The 19,207-nt window shown below is 39.0% G+C and overlaps 1 protein-coding gene across 1 annotated transcript in view; it reads left to right on the top strand.

The window, feature by feature from the left end:
* The window catches only part of LOC108664355 (protein phosphatase 1 regulatory subunit 12B), a 20,357-nt gene extending 12,271 nt beyond the window's left edge, over window positions 1-8,086 (top strand). Inside the window, exons 6-8 of the mRNA XM_047883137.1 lie at window positions 3,696-3,809; window positions 5,618-5,707; window positions 7,970-8,086. Coding sequence (XP_047739093.1) covers window positions 3,696-3,809; window positions 5,618-5,707; window positions 7,970-8,086 — 321 coding nt within the window. The remainder of the gene's footprint in view (window positions 1-3,695; window positions 3,810-5,617; window positions 5,708-7,969) is intronic.
* Window positions 8,087-19,207: the final 11,121 nt, after the last annotated feature.

Here is a 19,207-nt window from a genome sequence, read left to right as displayed (position 1 = left end):
TGTAGCAGAGATAAGCGTGTTACGCTTGACCAGCGTGTAGCAGAGATAAGCGTGTAGCAGAGATAGGCGTGTTACGCGTGACCAGCGTGTAGCAGAGATAAGCGTGTTACGCTTGACCAGCGTGTAGCAGAGATAAGCGTGTTACGCGTGACCAGCGTGTAGCATAGATAAGCGTGTTACGCATGACCAGCGTGTAGCAGAGATAAGCGTGTAGCGCATGACCAGCGTGTAGCAGAGATAAGCGTGTAGCGCGTGACAAGCGTGTAGCAGAGATAAGCGTGTAGCGCATGACCAGCGTGTAGCAGAGATAAACGTGTTACGCGTGACCAGCGTGTAGCAGAGATAAGCGTGTAGCGCGCGACATGCTAGTGTGTAGTTTTATCGTTCTAGTGTCAAGATCTTACACGCAACAGACTTCCTTGTGAGTGCCGACCCTTTCCACACTACCGGGAGAATTGAGGGATGGTCAGGAGAGGGTGAGATGAAGAAGGAAGGAAAGGGAGAGATAGGATGGGTGATATAGCGTGACGGAGGATGAGAAGGAAGGTAGTTTAAAAGGATGGGTGATATAGCGTAGCGTGACGGAGGATGAGAAGGAAGGTAGTTTAAAAGGTATACATATATGACTCTTCCTGTCTGTTGAAGCTGTTAGTTGTGGGGGCCATGAGATGGATAGAAGTATAGTGCGAGTAACTGCACAACCTGCAGCTAATGTGCTGCGAGTTACCAATGTACTGTTTGCAGCGATCGTACTGCATGTCATGATACGTATCGTGCTCACTACCGTGCTGCATAACATGCTCAGTATAACGCTCAGTATCATGCTGCATGTCATGCTCAGTATCATGCTGCATGTCATGCTCAGTATCGTGCTCAGTATCATGCTGCATGTCATGCTCAGTATCATGCTACATATGCTCAGTATCATGCTGCATATCATGCTCAGTATCATGCTACATATGCTCAGTATCATGCTGCATATCATGCTCAGTATCGTGCTCAGTATCATGCTGCATAACAAGCTCAGTATAATGCTCAGTATCATGCTGCATATCATGCTCAGTATGATGCTCAGTATCATGCTCAGTATCATGCTCTGTATCATGCTGCCAGTGAATGTGAAGTCTGGCATCTCCTCAGCCGCTGCTTCATGCCCAGACATGATCTCCGTGGCCTCCATTCCACACGTACAAAGCATAATTGCTCCCAATATTTCTCAGAAAACTCTCTTATAATTCCCACAAGACATAACTTCAATCCTCGCTATACTTTAGTTTCAGACCTCGATAAGTCCTGATACTAATTCTCACGAAGTCGTTAGTGCAATTCTGCGTACTCGTGCAAATAATGACATCCTTATTCTGAATAGCACTACTTTAATACCTGTTTTCACGTTTATTTTTGGTGAGCTCGATTAAGTTCATTTAGTAGTTACTAGTACTATCACATTTCTCCAACTGGAAATTGCATGCATGTCATCGCGAGTTTAATTATTATACAGGGTGTCCGTAAAGTCTAGACACATAGTAAGTAAAGTTCTATATTTTTCAAAATAGTATTCAAAATTATTAATATATATTTTTTGCATACATATATCAATTATGGCTTTGACCAAAGAATGATGGCCCTCATATTAACGAAGTTATTTGAATAAAGTTAATAGTGAAAATAAAACTTATTTTTAATTATATACCAAAAATATTCAACTATCATAGGTGTCAATTACTTTATAGACACTCTGTATATAATTGACAACTTGCAACGCAGCTCTTAATCTCACACTGACTAATAATCTCTACATCAATTTATAGTTATGGGCTTCAACGTGTTTCTTTGCGCTGAACGCTTAACAACAAACAAGAAAATTCTAATATCAAAGTTGCCTCGAGTTATTATATCGTTAATCGATGATTTTAACAAATAATTTGGTTAATACGTTATTTAGTACTCGTATTTGATCCGTGAACTTGTCAATACAGCTTACGCGCTCTGATTGAGTTCGCTGTTCATTTTAAAGCATCGGAATCGCTCATAAACTTGGTTTATTTTCTCCGAATCGTCGCGAAGTAAATTACAAGCAAGAAAAAAGCTGCCTGAAAATGCATGCTGCTGTTCACTGACGCGCACTTCGTGCTAGCCTACTTTTTTGCCGTTTCCGAGAATGTAAAATTATTTTAGTTAAATTTTTGCAGTGTAACCTTGAGAAGCCAAGTGAACTGCGCTGTGATGTTCACTACAGTTTGCTGATCATTTGTATTATAATTTCATCGTCGGTTCTGTTCGTATCTTCGTGTTTGTTGCTGAAATCATTTAGAATTTCTGTTGCTGATCTAATTAAGTATTGATAATACTGCCATATCCTCGAACAAAGATAGGAATTGTTCAAATGATGTTAAGGCTAACAAGAGAAGCTTGTATGCTAATAATTTCGGTATTATGCGTGAGGCACACAGCAAGTGCCCGCACCACAAATGTTTTTTGTACAGTCGTTCCAGCGCCTCAGCGCAATTTCCAGGCATCGTCCAAGCAGTTAAACTTCACACAAATAATAACTTATCGCTGGTCTTGTTGTGGCCGACGATTAGCCGACCTTAATGCGGACATGGGTGTTGTTGGGTGGGAGTTGGTGGCAGGACATTCCAGGTATATGGGATCGCCTCCAGCGCATGTGTATTCCGGATACACATCAGTGTTATTCCTGGTAGTGTTCGCTGGACGGGTGTTGGGCTCCCAGTTTGGATCAGGCAGGGTCGCAACAAACACCTCTGTAATGGTACTCGCAATTAATTGCGTTAATGAAATATCTTGTAAGATTATCTAGAATTTTGCTTTGCTCCCGTCTCCATGTTTATTTGCATACATCAGCTACCAGTATGCGAGGTTCGAAACGTCCAATTTAACCCTCTACCGCCGCATGTCACTCTCCGGGAACATAACTTTCAACTTAAATTATACGTAAACTATTGAGTGTAGCAACCTGAGGACGTTTGTACGCAACAGAGAACATTTTAAAGTTGTCGTACGTGGCGGCAACCATCACTGCAAGTCATTTTGCGCTCGCTAGAACGTATCTTTTTTTTGGGAAGTAGGCTTGTGACAATATTGCTCCGGTTACTCGTGTCAGGCGGTAGAGGGTTAGCATATATGATTTGTGTGCATTGTGCGCTCCATATATTTACGTGTTGTCCCCGTATCGAGTAAAGACATGCGTGCCAAATGATATCCTCAGTACATATAATCCCCATAAAAGATTGGTGTGAAATGCTGCAGCTGTGGTCTGGGCACGTGCCCTTGTAATACCAAAACTTACTTTCGTTTCTGGTAGGAATGGCATTGTACACTTACTACACTAAAATGTACAGTGACCAGAATGCGTTCACAGGTGTTAGGATTAGCAATTTTCAAGAGCAAGAATCCTTAGGCTTGGCGCAATAAGGTAAATTTGCGTGGCATTCGGCAGGAATATCATTATTTAATACCCAAAAAAACACTTGGCTCACACCTACTTTCGACCAAATTGTGGCAGTAATATCATACAAGTATCAAATTAGTGCGTGATGTTGATGCACACGTGCGTGATGTTGATGTGCGTATTTATGCACACGATATTGAGTGCTGATTTTTTATTGGTGTGTAGAGTTAAGTAGTGTGATTTTGTATTGAGGTGCAGTGTTAATTAGTGTATTTGGTGACAGAGCGTGAGCGGTGAGCGGGCGGGTGAGAGTGCGGCCAGCAAGACAGGCTCGACAGCCTCCCTCGCGTCCCGGTCGTCGTCAGGTCCAGCGGACGGCGAGATCAACTACAAGAAGGTGAGGACCTCTGTAATATCGTCTACTAATTACTACTGAAACTATGCTACTCTTCCTACTAAAATTAGAAAAAATATAACTCAGTACCCACTGCAGTGAGTCTAAAATTAGAAAAAAAATATAGGTAACTCAGTACTCACTGCAGTGAGTGACAGAGAGCGCATTTTCTCGTCGACGAAAACGTAAAGTCACGAACAGACGGACGGACGGACAGACAAACATGGCGAGCACAATATCGCCTTTTTTCCATAAATGAGAAAATGCGCTATAAATATGAAATGTAATAAGTAAATGTGTTATTTCTCTTTGCATTTTGGATTTTCCGTGGTTTTATTCATGAGCAGTGCTCAACATCTGTGGAGGAAGCCATCACTTTACAACACTCTAACCTCCTAGACGTTCATGAGAGACGCGACTGAGTTATTTAATTGCCTCATGTCCTCACATCTTATACAATCACGTGGCCTCTTATTATTCATGTTGCGTGTTGCTTTCTTGTATCACATTAGCTCATCTTATGATACTATATGTGGCTTATGCTTATGTATGTTCATAATATGTATGTTCATAAAGAATATGTTTATTATAAGAAGGTTTATAATGAATGTGGTTATTATATGTATTTTCATGATAAGTTTGCTTATGATAAGTAACGTATGTTTATAATGAATATTTGTATGATAAGTATGCTTATGATAAGTATGTATAGTAACTAAGTCAGTGCATGTTCTGGGTCATGATGTTATACACTCTACAAACTATACTGTACACACTACACGCTCTACACACTCTACACAATACACACTCTACACAAACTATACTGTACACACTACACGCTCTACACACTCTACAAACTATACTGTACACACTACACACTCTACAAACTATACTCTACACAGTACACACTCCACACTCTACACGCTGTATTACATTGCATGTTGTCACTTCAAGACATGCTCCCTGTCGCGGCTATCAGATTACGCAGGCTTGCACCGCCGCACGCTCATCGCGGGATAGCAAAACGAAATTTTGAAAAAAGACTTATCACATTGATTTTAAAATATTTTTTAGCTAACATTCCTTTGATTATATTAATTATTACCTATTTCTTTCGAACACTTTTTAGCTAACTTTCATTTGGTTATACTATTTGATTACTAATTAAGACTTATAATTACTTATAATTACTCATCAAGACTTATTACCTAAAATTGTTAGCAAGTGATGAGTATGCTTTAGGGAGATTTATTGTAATTTAATATATATTTTAGGTTAATTGATAGTGCTTATGTTTACAATAATTTTGTTAATAAGTTGTTTTATTTGAACTTTCTTGGACAATTAATGCTAATTTATTGCTTATCTGGTTTAATTTTAACTTTTTTGCTGGGTTAAATCTAGTAAACAAGACGTTATAACATAAGTACAAGTAAAGCCAAGTAAATAAGACGTTATAACATAAGTACAAGTAAAGCCAAGTAAATAAGACGTTATAACATATAAGTACAAGTAAAGCCAAGTAAATAAGACGTTATAACATATAAGTACAAGTAAAGCCAAGTAAATAAGACGTTATAACATATAAGTACAAGTAAAGCCAAGTAAATAAGACGTTATAACATAGGTACAAGTAAAGCTAAGTAAACAAGACGGTATAACATAAGTGACATGTAAAGCTAAATAAATAAAAGGATGACGATAACTATATGGAAAGCTTGTGTAGTACCTATATAAGTACCTGTAAGTAAGTACCTATAGTACAAGGGAAGCTAAGTCAATAAAAGGATGACGTGTCCCCCGCCGTGCAGAACTCGACCAAACTGGCGACCGCGGAGGCTGACCGGCGGGAGAAGCGCGCCCTCGAGAGGAAGCTCGCAGAGATGGAGGAGGAGCTCAGGGTGAGTGATGGAGGTGTGGGGGGTAGGGTGTGTTGGTGTTGGTGTTGTGCGTGTTGATGTTGGGTGTGTTGGTGTTGGGTGTGTTGGTGTTGGGTGTGTTGGTGTTGGGAGTGTTGGTGTTGTGGGTGTGTTGGTGTTGTGCGTTTTGGTGTTGTTGGTGTGGTTGTGTTGGGTGTGTTCCTGGTCTGTATGTCTGTGTGGCCGCCTGTTCACGTGACTTGGATCGATCATGTATAGAATAACGGTATATGTGTACAATAACTGTACATGTGTACAATAACTGCACATGTGTACAATAACTGTACATGTATACAATAACTGTACATGTATACAATAACTGTACATGTGTACAATAACTACATGCTGTCTCTTATACACATCTAGATGTGTATAAGAGACAGCTGTACATATGACGTTTTGCAGCTGTACATATGACGTGTTACAGCTGTACATATGACGTGTTGCANATGTGTACAATAACTGTACATGTGTACAATAACTGCACATGTGTACAATAACTGTACATGTATACAATAACTGTACATGTATACAATAACTGTACATGTGTACAATAACTGCACATGTGTACAATAACTGTACATGTATACAATAACTGTACATGTGTACAATAACTACATGTGTACAATAACTGTACATGTGTATAATAACTACAATAACTGTACATGTATTCGCCTGTGTTCTTTAGACTTGTTGTATCGTGTGTAGTTCCGTTATGTGTGACTGTTCTCTCTTGTGTAACATTATAGGTGCATGTGCCTGTGTAATTTGTATGACGAATCACGCTTGTGTGTCTGTTAAACACGGTTATGGCTGCGGGAGTTTTATGTTTGTGTTGTCTGTATATTGTATGTTGAACTCTCAATACATTGCACTGTTTGTGCAGTGGCACTTTCCTCAGAGCAACTGATATCATTTCTGCACTATAAATGCACGGCACAATGACACCATGAGTAGCTATTGTTTTCATTGTCATTGTGATGCGTATATCATTGCATGGGGTCTTGATTCGTTGCCTTGTGTTCGCAATTGCTATTAATATTCAAGATTATGGTTGGCATATAGGCGGCCACTCAGTGAAGTAGCTGTCATACATCTGTCATGAATGATGTGTTAAATATGTTGATTGATGGTACCTACCGTTGGAGGTTGTTGAAGCATGCAACACTTTGTTGACTCTCTACGCAACATCCAACATCATCTCTCCTCTCGCTCGCTCTCTTTGATTATATGCTTCATGTCTTTCAATGTGTAATTTTTAGCGCATTTTCTCATTTATGGTAAAAAAGGCGCTATTGTGCTCGTCATGTCCGTCCGTCCGTCTGTCCGTGACTTCACGTTTTCGTCGATTTTGAGAAAATGCGCTCTCTGTCACTCACTGCAGTGAGTACTGAGTTATATTTTCTAATTTGTTCTGATGGTAAATATTACGTATGAATATTCTCTGAATACTTTATTATTTTTACGTGGTCGAGCTCGCTCTACTTCTGCTTGTACTTCGTATTCATTTCAAAACGGCTACTAATTTTCTTCATTTCCTAACCTTTTTACCTTATAATAATTCTTATATCTATATAATTCATAGTGCAATTTCATACAATGTTGTAAGTTTCCTCCGTGATGTAATGAAATATAATGACATGTATATATCGTCACTAAATATAATGACATGTATATATATCGTCATTATCGCATGCATGATGATCTTTTGTTATCGCAGAATCCTTTTGGCTCTCTATTATTATCGTCGGTTAACGTCACAGTTCTGATGCGGTTGCCCCGTGAATTCGAGTGCATTCTCATTTTTTTCACCACTGTCAAGGCTGTCAGTTGTCGCGGATGTAAATTTCTGTCATCATTATATCAGTCATGGTAGTTATATTCATAGTAATTATAGTATAGTATATTCATAGTAATCATAGTATAGTATATTCATAGTATTTTGATCATCTCCGGCTAGGTACTAGTGACTAGGTGTCAGCGGTGCTAAGGCGGTTTAAGATAACTACATGGGAAGCTAAGTAAATAAATCGATAATGTGGCTGTTTATTCATAGGTCATGACCTTACCACTGAAGTGATTTCACTATCACAGTAAATGAAGTCACCATCACAGTGACGTGTTGTTACCATCAAGATATCACCACCATAGTTAGTGACGTCACCCATCACTGGTCACTATAAAGTCATCACAGTTGTAGAGTATTTATCGCGATGATGTTGACCGCTTGTCTCGTGGGAGCAGCAGCTGCAGAAGCTGAGGGCTGAGAATGAGAAGCTGAGGGCTGAGAACCGCGCCCTCACGAGGGTTGTGTCCAAACTCACCAGCACCGCCGCCCTCGCCGTCCACGCTGCTAAATGAACCCTCACTCACACCCCTCACTCACACTCCTCACTTACACTCCTCACTTACACCCCTCACTCACACCCCTCACTCACACCCCTCACTCACACCCCTCACTCACACCCCTCACTCACACCCCTCACTCACAGCCTTACACTTCATGGCTGTTCATTGCATACGCGCTTCATTAATATGGTGACTTGATGCATTACACGTCATTAATATGGTGATGTTATGCAATACACGTCATTAATATGGTGATGTTATGCATTACACGTCAATAATAAGGTGACATGATGCATTAGTCATCACTAAAATGCACCCAGTTACATCACATAGTTACTAGCTTGCCTCTTCTCCAACATTGAACACTGCTTTGCCATACTTTCAAAAAAAGTTAAGAGATCGTAAGTTCATCAGCCAATCATTGACGGCCTTTCACGCAAAATTTGCCAATCATAGACAAGAAAATAGAGCGCAAGTACTTACGTTCACTCAGCCAGTTTTGAAAGCATGGCCCCTGGTCACCAGCCACTAGTTTGCATCCTCACTAGGAAGCTGTCACTAGTACGGGTACCATTCTATTGACCTCCTCCTATTTTAGTGACCTTAAACAACCATATTATATCTAATGCGAGGGCATTTTAGCTAAAATCCACATGTTTTGCTTGCAAAAATGCAATTAACAAATTTGTTACGATCGAAAGGCATTTACCAGTTGTTATGTTGTTATTACTCAACAAAAATTTATGGCGTAGTGAGGTTAGTTTATAGTGTATAGTTAGACTTAGGGCCACAACTAATTAAAATACTAGTGAAAAAAATCTCAAGAATTGCAGCCACTTGAACAAATAGGAAGGAAATGCTGCAAAATAAAATAAAGAGGCTGTATGTATCGGCCATTTAATTATGCTTACGAAGCTGCAAACATGCAAGCATCTTATTGATTACTTATTCCTAATATTGTTACAATACATCTGAGTCAGCTTATAAGGTAGTACAATGTACATAATTAGAGACCCTAATGGTTGACTAGGTAGCATACAGACCTCAATACAGCTGTATAGATGAGTAACACGAACACAAGTAAAAGGGGCGGTGTTGTGGCGAGTTTGGACGTGTTGCCGTGTCACCTGTCGCACTACACGCTACACGAGGTGACATTACTGTGTGTAGTGGCGTTACTTTGTAGCTCTTGTTGCTGAGCTTCTTGTTACTCGTGTTACTGAGCTTGTTACTCGTGTTAATGAGCTCTGTGTGATTTGTAACGTGTTTTGTTACCGTGTTATCGCATAGCGCACCGAGCCATGTGACGTCTGTTACCGCATGACGCACCGAGCCATGTGACGTCTGTTACCACATGACGCACCGAGCCATGTGACGTCTGTTACCACATGACGCTCCGTACACACGTCACGTGTGTTTGATCGTTCATCCATCTCTGTGTTTTGTGCCATGGTTTATTCGTTGATTTCAATTGCTTATGACGATGATTTGCAATAATTTGTCGCGTCTATTTTAGCAAACTTTTTTGCTCGACCAAGAAGCTACACTAGTGGGCACTGCATGCCTCACTAGCGGCGATACATTAAATATATCAGTAATGACCAGCAAGCTAATAATTGCAATCTTGATTTAAAAGGTATTTTTAGTCGTTTTTTTACGTGTGCATTTGTTTCCGTACTGCTTATTAATTGCAATAATGACTATAGTACAGCATACGAGAGGCTCCAAATTCGTGCAAAATAGACGTAACTAAAATTATTAAAAAATATAATGTCAATACTTCAGAACTATACTGTTCCACCGTTTTATAACGTGTCCTAACATCAACCCTTAAATATATGTTCAAAACGCAGACCGCCGTTTTAAAAACAGCAACCGTTCAGGCATCATGGCAGCTGCCGAAATTTAGGCCCTGTAAAACATCAAATTCATGGTGGGGCAGAAGTGGAAGGATGGCTATATCATCGAATCCCTGGAATAAGTTTATAACATAAGATAACATAGTGACATCGCTGAAGTGTAGGTAGGCCTGATGTGGCCTGCCGCCGATTCTTGAACTTTTCGTGCCTTGTTCACAGAAGATCTAAAATCGTGTCATTTGACCGGATCTTTTCATGACTGACGATAGTTTTAAATAGCTACTAGACTTCCACCGGGTTCGATATGGTGACATGCAGTGCCTCAAAGAAAAGATTTGAAATCCACCTTATAGCCTCGTTTCAGCCCCATCCGACTTCGTTTTATTTCCAACCCTTAAAAAGTATTGAAAGGTAGCCAGTTTCCATTAGTTGTAGAAGTAAAATGAGTTGCCTCTAGGCTGGTATCAGCTTTTACAGAAGTGTATAATAAACCTGGTTTGATCATAGATATAAAAGTAAACCTTATGAATTTGACCGTTTTTTCAAACTGTTCTTTTCCCACAAACTTTCTGAAGCCCCTTGTATTGCATTGTTGCTTGCTATTCTTCTTTATTCTTATTTATTTTATCTTGACTTTCACTACAATTCAGACTTGGGCCGTTGTAGCGATCGCGTTCGGCGTTCGGAGTGTTGCGTGGCGGGTGTGGCAGTTGTGGCTAATATTCGTGTTCTTGTGTGGCATTTCTGGCTAATATTCGTGTTCTTGTGTGGCAGTTGTGGCTAATATTCGTGTTCTTGTGACGCGCCTTATCAGTGACTGTCGCGATAGTAACGCGTCTTATCACTGACTGTCGCGATAGTGACGCGCCTTATCAGTGACTGTCGCGATAGTGACGCGCCTTATCAGTGACTGTCGCGATAGTGACGCGCCTTATCAGTGACTGTCGCGATAGTGACGCGTCTAATCAGTGACTGTCGCGATAGTGACGCGTCTTATCAGTGACTGTCGCGATAGTGACGCGTCTTATCAGTGATTATCGCGATGTCAGTAATGTGTGTAAAGATTGTGTAATGTGTGTATTTGTGTAAACATTATAATAAAGTGTCACCAGGACGGCGCTGCACTCGTTAAGCGATGTATTTATATTAACTGCCCGACTCCAGGCCGACGCTGCGAGTGTGTTAATTAAACTGATTTTTTAATTATTCAAGTACCTCAGTTCATTTTGTCATTTGGACTGCCACCGACCTATGATAGGGATTCATACATCAATGGGGTTCATCACCATTAACCCCCTCCTACAATAATGTACAAAAGCAACAACAAAAAAGAAGGTTACTTAAATTCACAACACGTACAGAAACAAGTGATCAAGTTAGCACCTGCCTATCGTCCCAGTAACTTAAGCCACGTCACATCGCTTGCTTGTCCTAAGGTCCCGTTACCAAATTACCGTTTCAAATTTTCGCTTCAAATTTCCGTTTCGAATTACAGTTTCGAATTGCTGCTTCAAATTGCCGTCTCAAAAACTGTTACAAGTTACCGTTTTCAAAGAACTTTCATAAAAGTAAAAGTTTTATCTGTATTCATTTTATGATGATTCAAAACTTCATTGATCAGGGATAGAACATTTGTACGTAAATGCAGATAAGTAAAGTTTCTTGTACCAGCCTATGAGACGACAATAGAAGTTATATGCGCTGTATGAAAGTTACACTAAAAGCTTTTAAGTTGGGATTGTAGTTACTGAAGCGTCGTGTAGTTAAGGCTGAGCTGGAGGCACACGGTTGAAGCTTGTTCAAGTTGTGTATAGCAGCGATCAGTGGCATGGCATGGCGCTTATTTCGGTCAGTTTATTCCCAAGTGTAAATCTTACTTATGTGTTGGTGTGTGGTAGGTAGTCTCCTCTAATTGTTCATAAAATATCCTTTTAATTTCATTACTAAATTTGGGTTATTTCCCTTGATTGTAATTCATCAAAAAATTCATATTCACAAAATTTTTGTAACTTCCTCATGCTTGCCCTTCTGAATTTGATACTTTTTCCCGTCTCGTCCAGAATCCAAGTCCATTTTCGTTATTGGCGGTCATGCTTTGCTGGTCATCATCTTAATGTCGTCAGTATTGACCAGTGCAAGGCATGTGCGTTAGAACTGGACCCTGTATAACTGCAGTGTTAGACTATATCATTGTTTGCTGCACTCTGTTCAAATGTAGATAAATTGTGATGGCTGAACATGTTAGTTGGCCGAACATTATTGTAAAGATGTTCATTGGTGTGAAATATTACTTTCATTCACTCTAGGATGATCGTATGTTCGTCACCTTATTTTTATTGTTTGTTTCTCTCACTTGAATGGAAATTAATTCGTCAGGCATTGTCTTATCAACGTTCTGTTGATCACTCGGTAGGGAGTTCCTTTAGAGTTTAGACGTACTGCTTCTTGCAATTGATAATATGATGTTCTCTTAACCGCGCTAGGGAGTTAAAGCGAACAAAATATTGGGGTGCTGGCAAAATGTAGACGTTTAAGAAACATTCATTGTAGAAAGTTGACCATTTTTTGACGGCACTTCCACCAAATCAAAGTTTTCTCCTTCCCGACTCATGAAATGAAAAATTTTCAAACTTTTTTAATCAATTTCATCCCATTTACTCCCTCACATCACTTCTTTAAATACACATCTCTGGAGCTTCAACTATCATGTACACTTTTGCATTACAATTAAATGTCTAGTTACATTACTATAGTAGTGATAACTTTATTCTGAATACCTTCGTTGGTAGATAGACAATTTTACGATCATAATTTGCCCGCATTTTAAATAATGTATTGATGGATTGTGTAGATATTTTCTGTGTTAATATTCTAGGCAATGGGTATGGATGTGTATGCACCATTTAAGATGGTATACTTTACAGAGGGCCATCGTGGTAGGAGGAACTAACGCAATGGTACTTCTACCATCGTGGTAGGAGGAATTAACGCAATGGTACTTCTACCATCGTGGTGGAGGAACAGAAGTGGTCCTTGCTTGTTGTAGTTGTAGCGTAGCAACCTTCGATGTTGTGATGCGCGATCATGTTCATGGCCATGAGGTGTGGTGCTGGTGATTGTGGTTAATGGTGTAATTAATTGTTCGATGGCTGATCGTGGTTGGTGATTATCGAGTGCCTTTAATAACGCTAGACGTAGATGATGTATTGCGTCGTTCGTGCTTGATTGTTTTTAGCTTTTGCAGTGATTTATTATTGATGTGAAATTCCCCAGTCTTCCTTGTCGGATTAAGTGCAAACAACGATCACAGTCTACACATATTTAGATTATTTTCTGGCAAACATTGTTCACTATACATTGCCGAATAATGTTTATAAGTGACATGGTCTTTTAAACGTATTTTATGATATCAAAACATGTGTGTCTTTTGAGGTTTCTTCGGTGGAAGCTACACGAGGGATACAGTCAATAAATGTAAATAGAATTGTTTTTAAAAAATTTCGTTTGTTTCCCATGCCGATATAATTTTCAGCGCCCATTGTCGGGCTCTTTACATAGTTTCTTAGATGTTGAATAGATATATATTCAACAATTGATAGGCATACGTTTGATAAATTTTATATTGCTGCCCCGTTGACTCCGACATGTCAGACTCGCGTGTTTGCTGCCGACATGTAACACTTCACAAGAGCACTTCGCTAGAACACTTCACAAGAACAATTCCTAAGAATACTTCACAAGAACACTTTACTGACACAACGTTAATGTCGGTGAACAAACCAGCGTTATTCAATTGCTGCTTCCAATTGAAATACTAAAGCATTCTCTTCCCCGAACGCATATATGCATGAAGTGTGAAGATACTTCTCCTTCCAATGATTGCCAATGAAACAGAATCGCCAAGTTATTTATCCAATGATCACGCTTCATAATTGTTAGTTCATGTCAATGTGTCACTTTGTGTCGCAAAGACGTTCATTTTTTTTTCAATTTTCCTTGACCGCGAATATTTTTACGTCCATATGGACTAATGTTCGTAATTCGGTTTTATTCAACGAAACGAGGAATTTTGCATATTTTCAACTTTGATTTAAAGATAGGTTGATCTCTCAAGAAGATATTTAATTTTATCGCGTTAATGTATTATGTTCGTTTATCTTGCAACTCTCGTACGCGCGTCCGAGGGAGTATGAGGGAAGTGGAGATTACATCAAGAGTTTTATAGAGTTCGATCTCACACTTAATTGAACGATCGAACACACATTGTGAAATGATTTATCTGTAAAATGATTTATCTGTCTTTTGTAGACTTAGTCATCCTCCTCTATTGTTCTAGCTCATAGTTAAGCAATACAATATTTTATAGTTACCAGCGAAGTATGTTTTAATTCCCTTTTGACGTCACTTCTGTCGGATCATATTAGCATGCGGTTCATTTCTGATTGAAAGAAAAATTGAATTTGTTGAAATTTCAGTTATGAAAATTTGTCATGATAATTAGCGACGAGCGCAGTGGATTTGCAGTAGTCTCACCTGAGAAGCTTGATGCGTGGGTTTACCTTATGTTATTGTTTCTTTCACTGCGCTGCTACGAAACTTGATAGGACTCGCCGAGTAGGACTAAAACTTGACTCCAGATAAACTTCTTGCGCTTGGCAGTTTTAAATATTCGCAGTCTGATGTTAGAATGATATCACGATGATTAAAATGATATCACAATTATTACAATGGCCGAAGTATAAGTGACGTGCTCGTTGCTACAGGTCGGCGACATGCAGACTGCTGTTGGTTGGGGCGGTTATATTTCACTGCGAAGAATAATGCGGGAACTGGGACTATCTCTGATCGTCCGGATGAGGTACGCGGCCTTGCTATATGCTGCTTGCTTTATGCTGGCAAATGTCAAGAGTTGAGTAAAGTCAAAATCGCCCAGAGTGAAGTGTGTGCGAAATTCGCTGCTCTGAAATATTGGCCGGTGTGTGCGACATGACGCTGCCAGCCACCAGAATTACCAGCCTATATAATTAAAGAATCACATATTGATCTCATATCTATTCTCTACATTTTGAGTTATGATTTAAAATAAATTGAATATTTACTATTAGATTCAAATTATGGTCGTTAATGAGAACAATGAGGATCATCAAGCCTCGTCATCAATAATCCATTTCGAAAATCGTTCAAGTCGCTTTTACGTCCAGATTCTCCCTACGTAAGTATCCATATTACGGAAGCGCTACAGGTGAGTCATGCCTGAAATTTAAACGGCCTTATTATTAGTCAGTATGACCCAAAAATGGGGCAACTTGGTAAAAAAAGTGCATCGCTAATTGGACGCGGTTGACTCATCTAAGTGGGTCATCCAGACACACCCATTTCCCTGAGCATGGAATGTTCAAGAAAAACTTGTGGGTGGGAATGCGATCCAAGATTTGGTTAATACGTTAACAATGAAGCGACTCGAGAAAAAAACATATAAAATATATATTTTCTGATTTAACTATCGAGTCCTCTGAGCAACTATTCGTAGATGTGTCATAATTTGTACGTACAGGTCGACAGTGAGACGTACGACGTACGAGAACATTACAGCCTTCTTCATCATAAGTCATCATGAAATTTTTCGTCAGGGTTATTTATCTACACAGTATAGAACGCTCGCGAAATATACAGGGTTATTCTAAAATCTAAATGATGGACCCAATTCATTTAATTCTTATTTACTTACGCATGAATTCAAAATAAATAAATTATACACCAATGGAAAGAGAGAGATACAAAGTATTTTTAACCTATTCAAGAGTGGAATTATCCGCCCCCATTGGCCATTGGCATCTTGATGTCTGAAACTTTTTGAATCAGTCACTTCCTGAGCGCCACCGAGATCACCTGATCTCACCCCATGTGACTATTTCTTATGGGGTTACGTCAAGGAAGCTATTTACGTCCCGCCTCTACCTGCAACTCTGTTTACGTCCCACCTCTACCAGCAACTCTCCGCCTCTACCAGCAACTCTGTTTACGTCCCGCCTCTACCAGCAACTCTGTTTACGTCCCGCCTCTACCAGCAACTCTGTTTATGTCCCACCTCTACTAGCAACTCTGGTTGATCTGAAGAACCGTATCACTGCTACGGCGCACCCAGTAACAGAAGATATGCTGTCTCGTGTGTGAGACGAGTTTGGCTGCTGCTTAGATGTTTGCCGTGCAGCACAAGGGGGAATGTTGAATATTTAGAAATATTTTTAAAATAACTTTGAATCTTTTTGTTTCCATTGGTGTATAAATTATTCATTTTTAATTTATAATTATATAAATATGAATTTATTAAATTGACTCTATCATTTACAATAAGAATAACCATATATTCTTCTTTACTTCAGAAATGTTAGTGAGCTTATAAACAGCCTGTGAATTCTAATCGAGTGCCAATCAAACCTCAAGTTTGCATTTAAACAAAATAATTACTCATGCATTTGAACTCTTGTAGATGTTTTTCAGTAAGAATATTATTTAGAAATAATATTTTTTCAGCAATAATACTTCACACAAATGGTAATCTTTGAGAGTCGCTGCGATGCTCATGAGTTCAGAGAAGCGTCACTGTGGCTGTAGGATGTTTGTGGATTTAACAAACTGGGATAGAAACTTTGCTGACAATGTTACATTAATTTTCCTTTGCACGCACGCAGTTTCTCATCTATTTATCGTGCACATAGCTAAATCTCATTAAAAAACGGGTTGCAAAAAACTTGAATTATTCGCACTTACGCAATTCCTTTAATTCAAATTTTTTATTACAAGAGGTTACGATGGAAATTTAAAATCCATATGAACTAGAAGAGTCCAATTCCAGTGGAACTTAGGAAAGCGACCGGTTCAGAACTTGATATAATCAGGAGCTAAGGAAAATTTCAGCAAAATCGTGGCTTGGAAGACGCCGGAATTAGGAAGTCTAATCGATCAACGCGACTTTGATGAACACAAACGCCGCTCTGTTCCGCTCATCCGCCCCTGATTTGCGCAACCTGCTGCGTGATTCGATGGATTTACCAACGCTTGTAAAGGTTTACATTTCTACTTTTAAAAATATTTCACACAATTTTGTGCGAAAAAGCATATTGGATTCAGAAATCCATCTTTTCATAAGTCGATGTTCTTTTACGAATGCCCCAGAATTTCTAAAATACGGCATATGCGTTACAATATGTACGTAATATACGTTACAAATATGTGCCTTCCCATGGGATACTGTCGAACAATGTATTGTATTTGCTCTCTCTTTCCCTTATTAACAACTTGAAAGTATCCATCTTGAGTTATATTGTGACATGATTGCAAGTATCATAAAAGATTTAAATGGGCAGTTTTGCAAATTAAACAACTGTACATGGCGATTGCAATTGAATTTAGGTTGGTATATGAACATTAATTTTTCCCCCACTGACCAATGTCCTCAAATCGAACGTCTCCTTAAGCGGCACAGTAGGCATTATGAATACGTGGATTCAATCATCTGAGAAAATACAAATATTTTAAATTGACGGTTTGATTCTGATGGAATTACTTTATGGTCTTAAATTGTTCTTTTTACTTTTTTATACACTTTTCAGATTCATGGAGGCCCTGACTGTGTTTTTTCAGCAAACTTATTATGACAGCGAGTTTTTTCGTGAGATGATAATTGAAAACATTTGCCATCAAAGCTTATAAATAGCAGATAATTCGTAAGATTGAGTCTAAATTGATGCCACTCTTGCATTAAGTAGGTGTAGAAAATATCATAATTGATGGATTCAAGTCAATTTATAGTCCAGTGAACGCAATTTTCACAGTCCATGAAGCCATGCCATAGCCTAGCCAATCCGTCGCATACCGTAGCTTGGTTGGCTGCAAAGTAAAACAACTCCCTGCATCTAGGCATAAGCACTGGCTCTCAAGATAGGTTCTCAGTCGAATTGAGAACCTTATTTAGTTTCAAATTATTCGACCTGCAATGGGTTGTTGAATCGTGGCCTTTGTATGAATTTGTAACCTAATTTTTCAATTAAGTATGGAATGTAAGTATTTTTTCATGTTAATTGCATCAAATAAATTTCCGGAACTACTGAATGTTACTGGATTTTCATCTATCTCTTCGCTGTTGTTATTCGAAGTATACGCTTGGTTCGCCGTTCGAATCTCCACGCGCATGTCAAATTAATTATTTGCAATCCTTGTACTTCAGCTTAAATATTTGAACTTTGTAAGTCGAACGTTGCTGATGTTGATTCTTTTTTCTGATTAGTGTTTTCGCGGACATTCGTTGAGATTTGTGTTCGAATTGTTGATATAACAGTTCTTTCACGACCAGTATGAATTTTGCAATTTGTGCGATATTGCGGATATATAACTCAAACTTCGTTCATGAGTGATGCTTCAGCGGCCTAACTTGAATGATTTAAACGGCTAACTTTCACGACTTAAATAACAAGGATGGCGCTCCGATAAATAATAGCAACTTGCTGCAAGTGAAGTAGTCCGTGCGTACAGGAATAATAACTTTACAGTACCGGCCGGCTACACTCTCACCCGTTGGAGGTTTTCTCGACCAACTGCGGTCGGGTTCAGTGACAAATGAACATATCAATATGACTACCAAACACATTCCGGTCGCATTTGAATGTGGTAATTCCCAATTTTGAACTTTCTTTCATAAATGTTACCGAAATATATTCTGTACTTCGGATTCGGAACCCGGTGGAAGTCTAGTATAGATAGCTATTTCAAACTATCGTCAGTTTTGAGAAGATCCGGTCAAATGACAAGATTTAGATCTTCTGTAAAAAAGGCACGAAAACTTCAAGAATCGGCCACAGGCCACATCAGGCCTACTCTTTAGCGCCGACATCACTATGTTATGTTATATTATGTTATGTTATGTTATATTATGTTATGTTATATTAACTGCGAACTTCGACGTATAGTCGCATAGCTTATTTATGATGTCACAGAAGGAAAAAATCGCGCGTCCGAAGATGATCAGAATATTCTTATAATATCATTGATTATTAGATAAATGTTACTCGATTGCTGATACCGTTTTAAAAGCTGGCCGAGAGACCGGCCGCACAGATGTCTGAAAAATGCTGGTTGAATTTTGGCTTTATGTTCCACCTGAGAAACACTTATCAAAATATGGAAAAATTATAAATGATGCAAAGGTCAAGTATTATTATCTCCTTCTTCAGAAACTAATACAGAGGAAACACTTAACCACATCACTCATATGTTG

This window comes from Hyalella azteca, unplaced genomic scaffold (genome assembly GCF_000764305.2).
Source record: "Hyalella azteca isolate HAZT.00-mixed unplaced genomic scaffold, Hazt_2.0.2 contig12079, whole genome shotgun sequence".
Lineage (NCBI taxonomy): Eukaryota > Metazoa > Arthropoda > Malacostraca > Amphipoda > Hyalellidae > Hyalella > Hyalella azteca.
This window is presented reverse-complemented; position numbering and strand designations above follow the sequence as displayed.